At 41.2% G+C, this 12,500-nt stretch overlaps 2 protein-coding genes across 4 annotated transcripts in view; one reads left to right on the forward strand and one right to left on the reverse strand.

Annotated features, from left to right (window-relative positions):
* Window positions 1-9,344, forward strand: part of LOC138021527 (serine/threonine-protein kinase Kist-like) — a 15,962-nt gene extending 6,618 nt beyond the window's left edge. For both annotated transcript variants that reach the window (XM_068868426.1, XM_068868431.1), the window contains exons 6-8: window positions 1,044-1,195; window positions 3,013-3,089; window positions 4,778-9,344. In XM_068868426.1, the coding sequence (XP_068724527.1) occupies window positions 1,044-1,195; window positions 3,013-3,089; window positions 4,778-5,095 (547 nt within the window). In that variant the 3' untranslated portion in view covers window positions 5,096-9,344. The remainder of the gene's footprint in view (window positions 1-1,043; window positions 1,196-3,012; window positions 3,090-4,777) is intronic.
* On the reverse strand, window positions 1,049-12,045 carry LOC138021594 (uncharacterized). 2 transcript variants are annotated; one of them, XR_011126408.1, is made up of 2 exons: window positions 10,578-12,045; window positions 1,049-1,186 (listed from the first exon to the last, which is right to left on the reverse strand). XR_011126408.1 is itself a non-coding variant. In XM_068868500.1 (2 exons), the coding sequence occupies exon 2, from the start codon at window positions 10,114-10,116 to the stop codon at window positions 9,091-9,093; it is 1,026 nt and encodes a 341-aa protein (XP_068724601.1). In that variant the 5' UTR covers window positions 10,117-10,419; window positions 10,578-10,752; the 3' UTR covers window positions 8,779-9,090. The 2 variants fall into 2 exon arrangements, 1 of the variants encoding a protein (XP_068724601.1); XM_068868500.1 differs by lacking the exon at window positions 1,049-1,186 and adding an exon at window positions 8,779-10,419 and having other exon boundaries at window positions 10,578-10,752.
* Between the last annotated feature and the right edge of the window lie 455 nt (window positions 12,046-12,500).

Here is a 12,500-nt window from a genome sequence, read left to right on the forward strand (position 1 = left end):
TTTTCTGACATCCGTGCGAAACATTGCTTCAGAGGATTGTCATCCGGTATTTTATGGACCACGTGTTTTCGAAATTGATCTCCAAGAGTTTCTCGATTCTCGTGGTCATTTGCATCTGAATGCATTGCACTGATGTTATGTTCGTTGACGGCACTTCTTTGCCAGTTGTTGCTACCTTTTGTAATAAATGCATCGCTGTAGTTTCTACAAGAAGCAAGTCTCTTCTGCCACTTTGTACATATTTGACAGTACATATGATTGTCGCGAATTTCAAGCCATTTGAATTCAGCACACCACTTCTTTAAAGTGCGAGCCTTTGGAACATTGCTTGCCATGTTAAAATGTCCATGAAAACTTCTTTCCATGTGCTTCTGCAATCTCCAATGTCAATTCAAACACCCCCCTCTAACATTAATGAGTTTCTGCAGTCACATTGTACAGCGGTTTTATTTGAGCGCGAAACATTTTGAGACACCATTATAGATCGCAAGTGTGAAATTCTGAACTTTATCAGAGATGAACGCCTTGATGTAGTGGAGGAACTTCATGAAAAAGAACTTCAGCTGCTAGACATAACAACAACTTTATCAGTCGGACAAGACTTGTCTTTGCTAATGGACAATTATCGTTCACTCCTGGACAATTATTGTTTATTCTTGGCAGATATTCTCAACATGTTGGCCAGCTTGGATGAAATGGAGGACTTTCTATTGAGAAATACTGGCTCTTATAAACAACGGCTCTTTTAGGAGCCACAACACTGAAAAAAGTTTTGACCACTAATATATATATATATTTTAAAAATTTTGTGAAATTATATTTTATTTATCGCTGGCAAATTTGATCGGTAATTACCGATCACCGGCCGTTATTTCCAACTCTGGTAAAATGACGTAATAGTGGAATAATAAAGCTCCGTACTAGGTTCGACTCTTTTCGGAGCATTCGAATTTTCTGCAAGTATATCCCGAACACGTACGGTTGAAAAATAGAACAACAAGTTTAGCTAGTAGAGTTACGGACGATGTTATTACTTTTTCTAGAATGATTAAATGTAGGACCAAGGACAGGATATCGCCCTCTGCTGCGCTGCAGCATTCGTTCTTGGCCATTGCTGATGTCCCGTCGCGTTTGTCCGACATGATGCTGCTGCCAACAACCACGTTGCTTCTGGAAAACATCGATCCTGAAAACGGTGAGAATAGAGGTTTTGTACGGCAGTCATGTTGCATGGCAGGAACAATGAAAATGTTTTGCATTAGAAAGAACATTTGTTCCCATAGGAAAAAGAATCTATTGTTCCTGCCATGCAACATGGCTGCCGTGCAAAACCTCTATACACTAAGATCATTCGTTGGGTACAGTCCAGCGGTCACAACTCTGGATTGGCATGCGCACGCTCTGGACTGTCCACGGATGCTGAAAACGTGGATAGTCTATCCGCGGCAAGGATCTCGTGTATATACACACCAACCATAACTCTAAAAAAATACCCATTCTAAAACAGTTTCTAGATCTAAATATTGCTATAGTAATAGCATAAACGAAAGTTTAGACCTAATCACTGAAATGGGCACTTAGACTTATCTGTAAAATGAGATAAAAATTTGGTTTTATCAACGGAGTTGATAATGTGAATTGGCCACCGTACAGAGATTCTAAAAGCTGACGTTTCGAGCGTTAGCCCTTCATCATTCGCTCTGACGAAGGGCTAACGCTCGAAACGTCAGCTTTTAGAATCTCTGTACGGTGGCCAATTCACAATATCAACTCCGTTGATAAAACCAAATTTTTGTATACTACTTCCCCACCGACGCAGCACCACAGTTTCTTTAGAAACTACCCCTTCATTCATTTGTGAAATGAGAGTTTAACCTAGGGGACTCGTGGTGGGTATATCCATGTGATGTTTCCCCTATCCGCTCTTCAAATTGCTTTCCTGTGGATTTCTTTGCCAGTGCTTATCCGTTGGATCATGGATAGATTTCCGGTGGCTAGCGCTATCCAGCTTTTGAGCTTCAACTGCTTAAAGTTACGTTTCATGTCTATTACACAATCTCGTACCCAGAGTCCTCACCCGCTGACCAAAAAGCCCGCGGACTCTGGATACGAGATTGGTCTATTACATGGCTCAAATTAATATACACGAAAGTTCATATCTTCTAAATGAATCGGTATTTCATTCAACTCTAGCCTGCGTAGCTGGCGGTTCTGTTGTTGCGGAACGCGAGAGATGTCGAGCGCTGAGCGGTGCGAGAAGGCTGGAGCGGAGGGAAGTTTCTACCGCCCCAGGCCAATTGACTTCTTTAGCATGTACGTTTTGTTTTCCTATTTCAGACAACGTGATGTTCTCAAGGGAATTTCCTTTTTGTGTTTTTATAAGTTATGCGTACATATACACGTGCATAAGACGACATTTCAAAGAAACTTCTCCCTAGAGTAACATCACGTGGTCTGAAATGGGAAAACAAAATCTGCAAGCTGAAGAGGTCAATTCAACTCATTCGGGATACAGCTTGAACTTGCAAGTGACCAGCTGCCCGCTGGTTTGATAACTCAGTTGGTAGACCAAGTCCAGCGCAATTGCATGGTGATGGATTCTAATTCAGTTTAAATCCTGGATGTTTTCAGGCTTGTTTGCAATTGCTGAAGTTGCTTATCTAACTGCGATGACCTTTTCAACTTTCATTTCACGAACAATCCAGACTTGATCACCAACTGAATTTGCCCTCCACCTCCCCAAAACCAATTTTGACATACGGCTTGGAAATTTGTAGTTCCTCTCGAGCGACATTGTTTATGGTCTGGCAGGGAGAAGTGGGGGGGGGGGGGGGGGGAGCGGGGAGTTTTGCCACTCTTTTCAAGTTAAGGAAAAAATTATCGAAAAATAGGAAAGGTCGTTATTTGTTTTGTTCAGAATTTTAGAAACGACGTGGTACTCGATGAATTTCATGACCTTTAGACAGTTTTGATGATTTACCTTGACAATTGAGTGTCTTTAATTTTTCACAGATTGTATGGAGCATGTAAAAGAGATGTGTGCAAAGTTTGGTGTTGTTAGAAGTCTTACAAGAGGTTGTGACGAAAAGGTGAGGAAGAAACCTACTATATTCCCTTCACTACTGAGGATCAAGACGATGCATTCTTTGCAAAAAATACAGATTAATTCAAGTCTCCCAGAATATCACTGCTGAAGAGTGATAATTACGCCTAAAGTAGATCAATTAGGCCCATGCTTTGATTTTAAAATGTTTGGCTTTGTCGTGAAGTTTGGTAACCCACTTTTCGCTTTGTTTTATATAGTTTGTTGCCGAGTGACACTGTGGCAGCATTATCAAATATTGTTTAAAATATTGACAACAATAAAAGCAACGTGACACACGCTATCACCAACCCGGTGTGGCCAACACATCACGCATGTGCACAACCATTTCACCTGGTCAATTAGCAGCCATGGACAGCTGTTTCGGCCGTGGGAGAACAGTTTTGCTGTTCCCAACCCAGCTGACCACATGTCTGGCATGTGAAGCTGCCGCTTAAAAAGGGGTGCTTAAAACATCCGCCTGGTAGGTTAGCTACGCCATGCTGATGAGGCCCAAAAGGCCGCAACAGCTGTCCATGGCTGCTAATTGACCGGGTGAAATGGTTGTGCGCATGCGTGATGTGTTGGCCACACCGGGTTGGTGTTAGCGTGTGTCATCTTGCTTTTATTGTTGTTAAACTATTGACTCCACGCAGCTAGCTGTTTTTTGGTTAAGTGATTAGGTGACTTGTTAATCAACAGCCACTCCCAGAGCTGAGTTCGAGTCCTGTGTCCTTATACTTGCATTGCCTTAAAAAAAAGACCATTTCCCATAATCCATATCAAACGTTCAGTCTTCTAAATTAACGATAATTCAGACCAAATCAGGAATTGACGATAATCGTTAAGTGAGAGGTAGAGGATTGGTTGGGATTTTGGCGATTGCCCGCAAAACTACTCGTCACCATTCCACTCGCGGCCCAAAAACAACTGAGCAATCATCAATTTACTCGCGCGTGCGATAAAATTTCCCGCCCGCTACTCAGGTTATGCTGTAGAGGCACTAATCAAGACGCCCGCCATTTTATTTAGCTCAAGACTATTTAGTATATCCATTTTATTAGTATCCAGTTGGAAAGTTCATAATATTTGTGACTCTTTGTACTGAATTACCTTTATGAGAACTTTATTTCGTTCGACCAATCAGAATGGGTGATTTTTTCACAAGATGTGCGTAAAGATGACGATGAACCCTTATTATTATACATTGGTGTCACCAGCTCGATTTTGATTGGCTATAAGCACGCAGCTAATTCTTGCTTGCTCTGTTTCTCTTACGTCATACCTACAGACAATAGATTTTATATATGTAGAATTGACGTCATACCTACAGACAATAGTTTTATGCATGCAGAAGTGACGTCACCTAACACACTAACCAGCAGTTTGATCAGTTTTGTCATGGCGGAGCTCAGCTCAGGAATATGCATAATAAAACAATTCTTGAATTCGGTTTTCGCATGTTAGCGATAATTATCAAGGCCTCAGCTTGTGTTATCCGCCTCAGCCTTCGGCTTCGGCAGATAACACAAACTTTGGCCTTGATAATGATCGCTAACATGCTCAACCTCATCCAATAATTGTTAATTGTTAACCATTTATAAGCGGAAACTGGTTGGTCCTCGGTTTCTGTAAATGGTAAGAAACTACTTAGAAATGTTTGGTAAATGGTTCTTGTATTTGATTTCTTGTCAGGTATTGGTCGAGTATCGTGACGCTGACAACTGCTCGCAAGCTCACAGGGCACTTACTGGATGGGTACTCAATGACAGGACAATCATAACAAGCTACTTTCCCACTGGTAAAACTACTATACCTGGAATTCTTAGTCCTGTTCCTCCTGGCTATGATAGTGAAAGTACAGACGATGAGTTTCGAAAAAGAAGTCGGCGTGATTCTTTCACGGACAGTTATGGGAAATGCTTAAAACAGGGAGGTGCAGGGCCTAGCTTAGGGTCCGAATTTCCTGGAGATAATATAGCACTCGCAAATAACCGGTTACCAGAGGTTTAGTTTATCCTTTTACATGTCTTGCTCTAAATGCGTATAGAGCGGTTTTCAATTGAGTGTCAAAAGTAATTAGCGAATTGCTTTGGTTTTGCATTACTTCACTCAGTGATTGGTTCAAAGTTCTCGCGCCACTTTTTCAACCAATCAGAAGTGAAACCAAAAGCGTGCCCATTTTCCCGCGCTTTGTGTCGTCTACGTGTAATAACTTCAAGCTTTGATTGGTTTACTGGATTGTCTCCGTCCTTTTTGATTGGCCAAAGTAATTATTATTGTTTTGGTTTTACGAAACTCGATTGAAACTCGCTCTATTCACTCACAGCTAGATGTGGTTACGCATCAATCATTTGGTGTTATCAACGGAGTTGATAATGTATCACAGTTTCTTTAGAAACTACCCCTTCTTACGCATCAATCAGTTTCGCATATTGAAACTCCGAAATGGTAATTCGTCCACGGGAGGAGTTATCGGCTTTTCGAAAGCTCGACGTGATGTACAACTGATACACCGCTTAGTGGCTCATAATGGGATCCTGGTTATGAACAGGCATGCGTGGAGTAGCCGCTAACAAATCCACCGCTCGCCTCACTGTGGATTACGCCTCCAGGCGTAACTAAAATAGAAAATATATTAATGGCCAAAAATATACAATATTGAAAGAAGATAAATTAGAGGCAAAAACGCGTGTCTGATGAAACTTTTCTTATACTGAACACTGATTTTGGTTTAGTGATTAATTTAACGTTACTAGTGTTAGAGCAATTTTCAATTGAGTGTCGTAAAACCAAAACCAAAGTTATTACTTTGGCCAATCAAAAAGGATGGAGACAATCCGGTAAACCAATCAAAACTCGAAGTTATTACACGTAGACGACGCAAAGCGCCGGAAAATGTGCACGCGCGAGCCACGATTGGTTTTGGTTTCACCTCTGATTGGTTGAAAAAGTGGCGCGAGAAATTTGAACCAATCACTGAGTGAAGTAATGCAAAACCAAGGTAATTCGCTAATTACTTTCCATACTCAATTGAAAACCACTCTAAGAGATTCCAGTATTTCAGAGTAATAGTTAATCCAGCTTTGGCTCTCGATAAGAACTCTCCGGCACCCGTGTATACATTAGTCTACAATGCATGCGTAATAAGTTTCCTATAAATTTTAACTATTTTCGGAAAGAAAAATATTTTGACTTGCCTCAACAAAATTTTTTGAGTGGACTCGCTCTAAAATCAACTAGGATATTTTTGTTGTTGAGAGAATCTGTCTCGGATATTAAATCAGGGTTCTCCTTAGTTTTTAGCGCAACAGGTATATCACCTTTTCAAACCGGTAAAGCAATTGGTTAATGTTGGAAGTTCTGCAAAGGATAAGCGACTTCTGAGCGTTTGCAGGCGGTAATAAGTGCTCTTACAAGCGGTAAATTTTACCGGTTACCGTCTGATGAAGAGAACCCTGCCGGCGGCGGGCGCCCGCCGCGCGCCTGATAAAGGAAAAGAGTGATGCAGAAAGAACGCTTACCGACACTCCAAAATATCCTCGAAATAAAAAAGTAATGAAATATTTTGTAATCTGAATTAGGTTAGAACGACAATCGTTACGTCGGAAACAATTTGCGTTCGGAAATTAACGTTGCACTGTGCTTTCTGTCAGCGACTATAGTAAATATGTCTTTTATCTTCTCCGCGAAACCTCTTGCTCATCTTATCCCTTGTATTATCCCGAGAAGCGTAAGAGTTTTGTAGCTATGTGTTGTGTTCGAGACACGGATTCCCAGAGGGCTTGAGGTGACTGGGAAAGCGATTTTTCGGCACTCACCACCAGCAGGATCGAGCCCATAACCCATATGGGTCAAATTCATACATTTTGTGAGAAGATTACGAAACTTTTTAATTTGTTTCGATGTGTTTCGCATTAGCCGTCATCAGTTTAAAAAAAAAGGACCTGAGAAGGACTGTCTGAATCTCTAACTTCCCTAAGCTTTTACAAATTTGGCAACGTTTTTTTGACCAATTGGAAAATGACGAAGATGTGACACATCGAAACATGTTTTGGAAATAAAAAGGTTTCGTGATCGTTCTAAAGATTGCGATTTATTTACAGATTTCAAGACTGTATAGTTTGTTATGAAATAAGGGTCTTGCTGTACTAAAACTAGACTGAACCAGCTTGATGGCGAGGAAAGCCGGTCAATTTTCACGCGCCGGTGACGCACGAAACGCGACTCAAGAACGAGAGGCTCTTTTATGGTATTAAACGTTGTGAAGCGAGCGTGATTGACACGTGCGAAACCATTCGATGCTTTGGAATTCTGGACGTGTTCCGTGTTGTAATGAACATTAGTGGGCACTTGGAATACTGACTTTCTGCATTTCATGGGCAAGGCGGTTTCAGTCAAGCTAAGCTTTCTTTACAAACTGTTGACCGACCTAAAATTAACCGGCCGAAGGGCTTTTGTGAAGTTATTATAGCACAAAAGCTCTTCCGTTAAGTTTTTGGGTCAGTCCACTGTTTTTAAAGAAAGCAAACCGAGTAAAACTTGAGCTTTGTTTAATCAAGCTATTCTTTGTTGAACGGTGTAGAAATCTATGCCGCAACCAAAAAAATAGAAATAGTTGAATTTCGTCTTCAACCGGCAAGTTTCTTTTACTGGTCAACAGGCCGGGGGGAAGGCTACACTACTAGTGCTCAATGATTTTCGTCAAGGGCTCAATTCTCTATAATTCGGATATTTTTCCGCGTTTGAACTGAAAAGCAAACAAAACCGAGTGATTAAAGTTATGTGCATGTCTGGAAATAATATTTGCGACAAAGTGCTAATTGCAAATTAATAGTTTTTATTCTCACGGTTAGAAATAATTGCAACGATACTGAGTGGAGCGAACGCCCAAAAGTTACTTTCTTTCATTATCTCGTTTTGTTTGTACTGCAAGTTTTTAATTTGTGTTGTGTGGTGCATGTTGAATCTTGATGTAGTTTTGTATAAATTTACTGACGGAGCAGGAATTTTTGCTTGGTTGTAAAATTTTGACTACCTCCCAGTTAAAGACCGGTCCAAGGTCCTTTGATGAAACTGCTCTTATCCCCAGGGTTCAAGCCCAGTAACCCGCTTTTCAACTACATCTCTTCTTCTAATCGTGATAAGAATTCTGATCTTGACACTTAACGAATCCAGAATCACGGAAAGCGGTATAGGATGTGAATTTGTGCCTTGTTACGAGGTTTCCCGGGCGAGGTTTCCTTCACCAGATCATCTTAGTTTTGAGCCGAGACTGACTAAAGTCAAATCATCGCGGTGGTTCCTTTTTCACAGTCGTTACATCATGTCTCAGAACTTACTTGCACTATGTTTGAACGATTTCGAGTTCATAATGGCCCAAGTACAGACAACGTGATTGACTTTCCTGGCGTTTATAGATACTCTTTGTTAGCTTGCCTTGAACTGTCATGAAGAGAATTTGACAATGTTTACATGTCGACTGAAAATTGCCTACCTCTTTTGACGCTCGTCCGGGTAAGTTTTGCCACTTGTCAGTTTGTTGCGGTGATGAACTTTTTCTCACCGCTGTTGTCATTCAGACCTTTCTTCAGTATAGTTAAACACTGAGAATGGACGCCATTTTTTTCTTCAAAGCTTGCGGCTAAGGAAGCCCTAAAGAGGGACCTTCCAGCTTAGCAGCTCCAGAGTACTTCTTGTCTCCTTTTCCCTTTATTTTGAACTTTCGCCTAAGATAATCTATTTTAAACAATTTTAATCCTGCCACCCTGTAGTCTTTAAAGTTCCACAATGATACTTTAATCGTGAAGATTTTAAAAAGTGTTGAAAAAACAAACAATGCGCGTTGGCCTGTACAGTTTTGCTTTTAAGGTAAAAAAGTCACATCTAAAAAATAGATTACTTTTTCAAAATAAAAAGACTCTTGCAACACTTAAATGAAACTATGTTGTGACACGAATGAACTCTCTTAATTAATCGATACAGTTATACTGTTCATTGCGACGTTTCTATCTTTTTTTACCAAATATTTCGTCGATGCCCAGCTCTCTGTCTGGGTCGTCCATATCCATCTCTTGTAGAGGCTTTTTTGGTCTCCTAACGTATCTGGCCTTCTTTGCCTCCTTCAAGAGATCAGTTAATGGTGGTAGCAAATACACAGTTCTGGGTAAGCCGTCCGGGGGGACGTTCATGTACGGTGTGATATCTGGGTCAAAATCATCGTCCTCTTGATTTCCCGGTTGTGATAGTCTGTTCTGTATCCTGTCCTTAACAGCATCAAGGTTAATCGTTGCCAACGAAGGATCTTCTTTTGCAATGATCCCACGCGGTGAAACCGGTCGAAATTTGGTCTCACCACTGGCGTTCGTGACAGAAACAGAAATCCGTCTGTCCTCCGTTTGACCCTCCAATGCGGTTGCCTCAAGGCTCATTGTTCGTGACATCGATTGCCTCTGTCGTCCTGTTTCTTTTGTCTTCGAAGGCAACGACCCCTCGTCAACGTCGTCCGCCCGTTGAGCGCCTGCACGCGAATACAACTGAGAGGGATCATCGCGAGGGGACATTCTAACCGTGTTTGTCATAGAAGGCAGAGTTGGTAACGACAAACTTTTTCGTCGTGAAAAAGCCGCAGTTTGACGCGATAGCGTTGCAGTGTTAACATCTCTCACAGCATTTCTTGACAAGTATGAATCTTGTTCGGTGCCCGTAGTTTTACTTGACGTCATCCGTTTAGACTTTCTTGTCCTCCGCGTTGTATCGGTTTTGGTCAGTATTGCTTTTCGGTTTATCGTATCTCCCGTTTTGTCAAAAATCCCCGAATGATTCGTGATCCCCTTCAATTCGCTTTTGAGTCTCCGCATTTCGTAGTCCAGTGAATTCAGATTGACGTTCTGGTGTTCATCTATGTTTCCATGGTGTAATCGCAATCGATTACTCGCTCGTTTGTTCAAATCACGGGCCAGGCTTGTGTTGTGATCAAGCTGCTCCGCCGATAAAACTATGTGGTTGTTGCGTCTCGGTGATCGCTCTCCCATAACACAAATTGAAGATTGATTAACAGTGCTAAGATTGATTAACGACACTATTTCGTATCTTGAACCTTAAGCATGACCCTTTTAAAAGAGCTGTCCAAGAAGGCGAATCATCAGATCTTTTCACAACTTGTTTACAATTATCGCCTGGTTCAGCTTTTTTGTTTCGTTTGCATAACAATCCTTCGAAGCCGGGTTCATCTTCACTGCGTTGGAAGAATGTCAAACATCTTCGGTATTAGCATAAATCGTCACACCACATTTGACAACGAGAGTGGATGTCAGAAGCTTGAACAGCCTCAATTGCTGCGCAACGTTAAAAAAACTATTTTAAATTGCGCATGCATTCAAAGAATGCAGCCCTTTTTATTTGTAGTAGTCACTTGTAAACACTCTCTGTTTAACGTTCTTGAGATAGCAGGAAATCTCGTGCAAACCGATCGCAAACAAATATATTTGATTACCTTATAAATGATCTTTCATCTCCACTCCCCTGTAACATCAACATAGTGACGTCCAAGAACAATTTCATGGTCGATTAGTTATTTCGTAATGTTGTTTTGTCTTCCGAGATCGGAAAAATTTTGTGCCTTTTTCATTGTTTATAAAAAAATTTCGTGACCTTCGTCATGAACTTAAACATAGCTATTTGACAGCTGATTATCACATTGTTCGCGGAATCTTCTTTTCTTACCTCCGCTGGAGCGATTTAATTATCTCAAAGATTAGGCCCGTTTTAAACGTCGCATTTGACATGTGCCGAAGCGAAAACAGTAGATTTTTCTCATTTGCATTAGATTCGATGTCAAATGCGACGGTTAAAACGGGCCTTAGTTTAGATATCCAACTGTCAAATCACACACCGTTTATTAGATATCAGACCTTTTTTTCAAGATACGATAGTAATCAAAGTAATAGCGTAACGCCATATTTTTCACATGGTATATTTTCACGTGCTGTTTTCCTAGTGCTTAGATCATCGTTTATTTGTACGCGACTTCTTTTCCGATTTACACGAATGTTTCTGAAATGCTGTATCCCTGGGGACGGGCAAGGGCTGGTGGCACATTTTTACTCATCAGGAAATGTGCAAACTGTTGATCATTTAACGAAAAAGGCATCTCGCAAAGACGACACTGGAAGCTTACTGCAGCCACTTGGCCATACAAAAGTAGAACGATGTGATGCGGGAGCTCGTTACCCGACTGAAGGAATACTGGATTTCGACGGAACCCCGCGAGCTGTTGTCTTTTGCACTCGACTGGCAGCATCTTGGTGGTAATGCTCCACTTTGTGGGATTTCTTGTCACGAGAACCATTTCGGTGGGGGAACTGAAAATGCCGGATATTTAATAGCCGGTTCTCGTCACTCTCATTCATCGTAGAAGAAGACAGCATAAGCTTGCTCCCTCATCAGCGGTCGATAACTTGCATACGATTTGAAAAGCCTGTTTAGGGAGATCAGGCCCCAGTTTTTCAAACGATGGATAGCGCTATCGGCCGAATAAATAACTATCCAGTGGATAAGTCATGACGAAACAATTGCGCTAGATCCAACGGATAGTGATTTCAAGTGAAGCTATGATCTTCGCAGTTATGAACGCAATTTTTACAATTGCGTAGAGAAGCCTGAAAAATTCGGGGTTTGAACCCGTGACCTCGCGATTCCGGTGCGACGCTCTAACCAACTGAGCTATGAAGCCACTGACGTTGGGAGCTGGTCATTTGTGGGCTCTAATGGTCCCGTGAGGAATGAATCATATATGATTCATTTCATATGCCATTCATCATGGATAGTGATTTATTCAGTGGATAGTGTTATCCACCTTTTGAAAAACTGGGGCCAAGTCTTTTTGTCTGTTTACCGTGTCTTTGGCGATTTTCTCCGCTTCCTGGGATTGAAGCGCCCCGGATAATTTTGTCTATGTCGAATTTGTTGTCTCTCTTTCCTCAGCGAAATCGTCATTATAATCATTATGTAATAAAAATTGCAATTATTGTAAATCTTGTTGTGTGGTGAATTGATTAGAAAGGCAAAAAGCGTTTTGAAAGCAGATTTGATTTATTTCATTTGATTGCTCAATTTATTGCTCCTTTTTAATTCAGTTAAATATAATTTTTAACTAACCTCCAAGCTCCATAAGTGCAGAGAATAGGAAGCCGGAAGTCGTCAACAGAACCTGTGTCATTGGTGACTTACCTCATCCCTGCAGAGTGGCACGTTGGCTTTTGCCATCGTAAAGGTTACTGGAAGAAGTGCTGAGAAATGGCCAGGACGTCGTAACTTGTGAGTTAATTAACATCTATTCACTGAAGTGGAGGTGGCTAGTGGTGGATATTTACCGAGCCGCGAAGGTGAATAGCAAAGAAAAAATATCCGGAGTTTG

This window comes from Montipora capricornis, chromosome 2 (assembly GCF_036669925.1).
Source record: "Montipora capricornis isolate CH-2021 chromosome 2, ASM3666992v2, whole genome shotgun sequence".
Lineage (NCBI taxonomy): Eukaryota > Metazoa > Cnidaria > Anthozoa > Scleractinia > Acroporidae > Montipora > Montipora capricornis.

Excerpts from the sequence above, each read along its gene's own strand:
- LOC138021594 (XM_068868500.1), bottom strand. The coding sequence starts at position 10,116 with ATGGGAGAGCGATCACCGAGACGCAACAACCACATAGTTTTATCGGCG.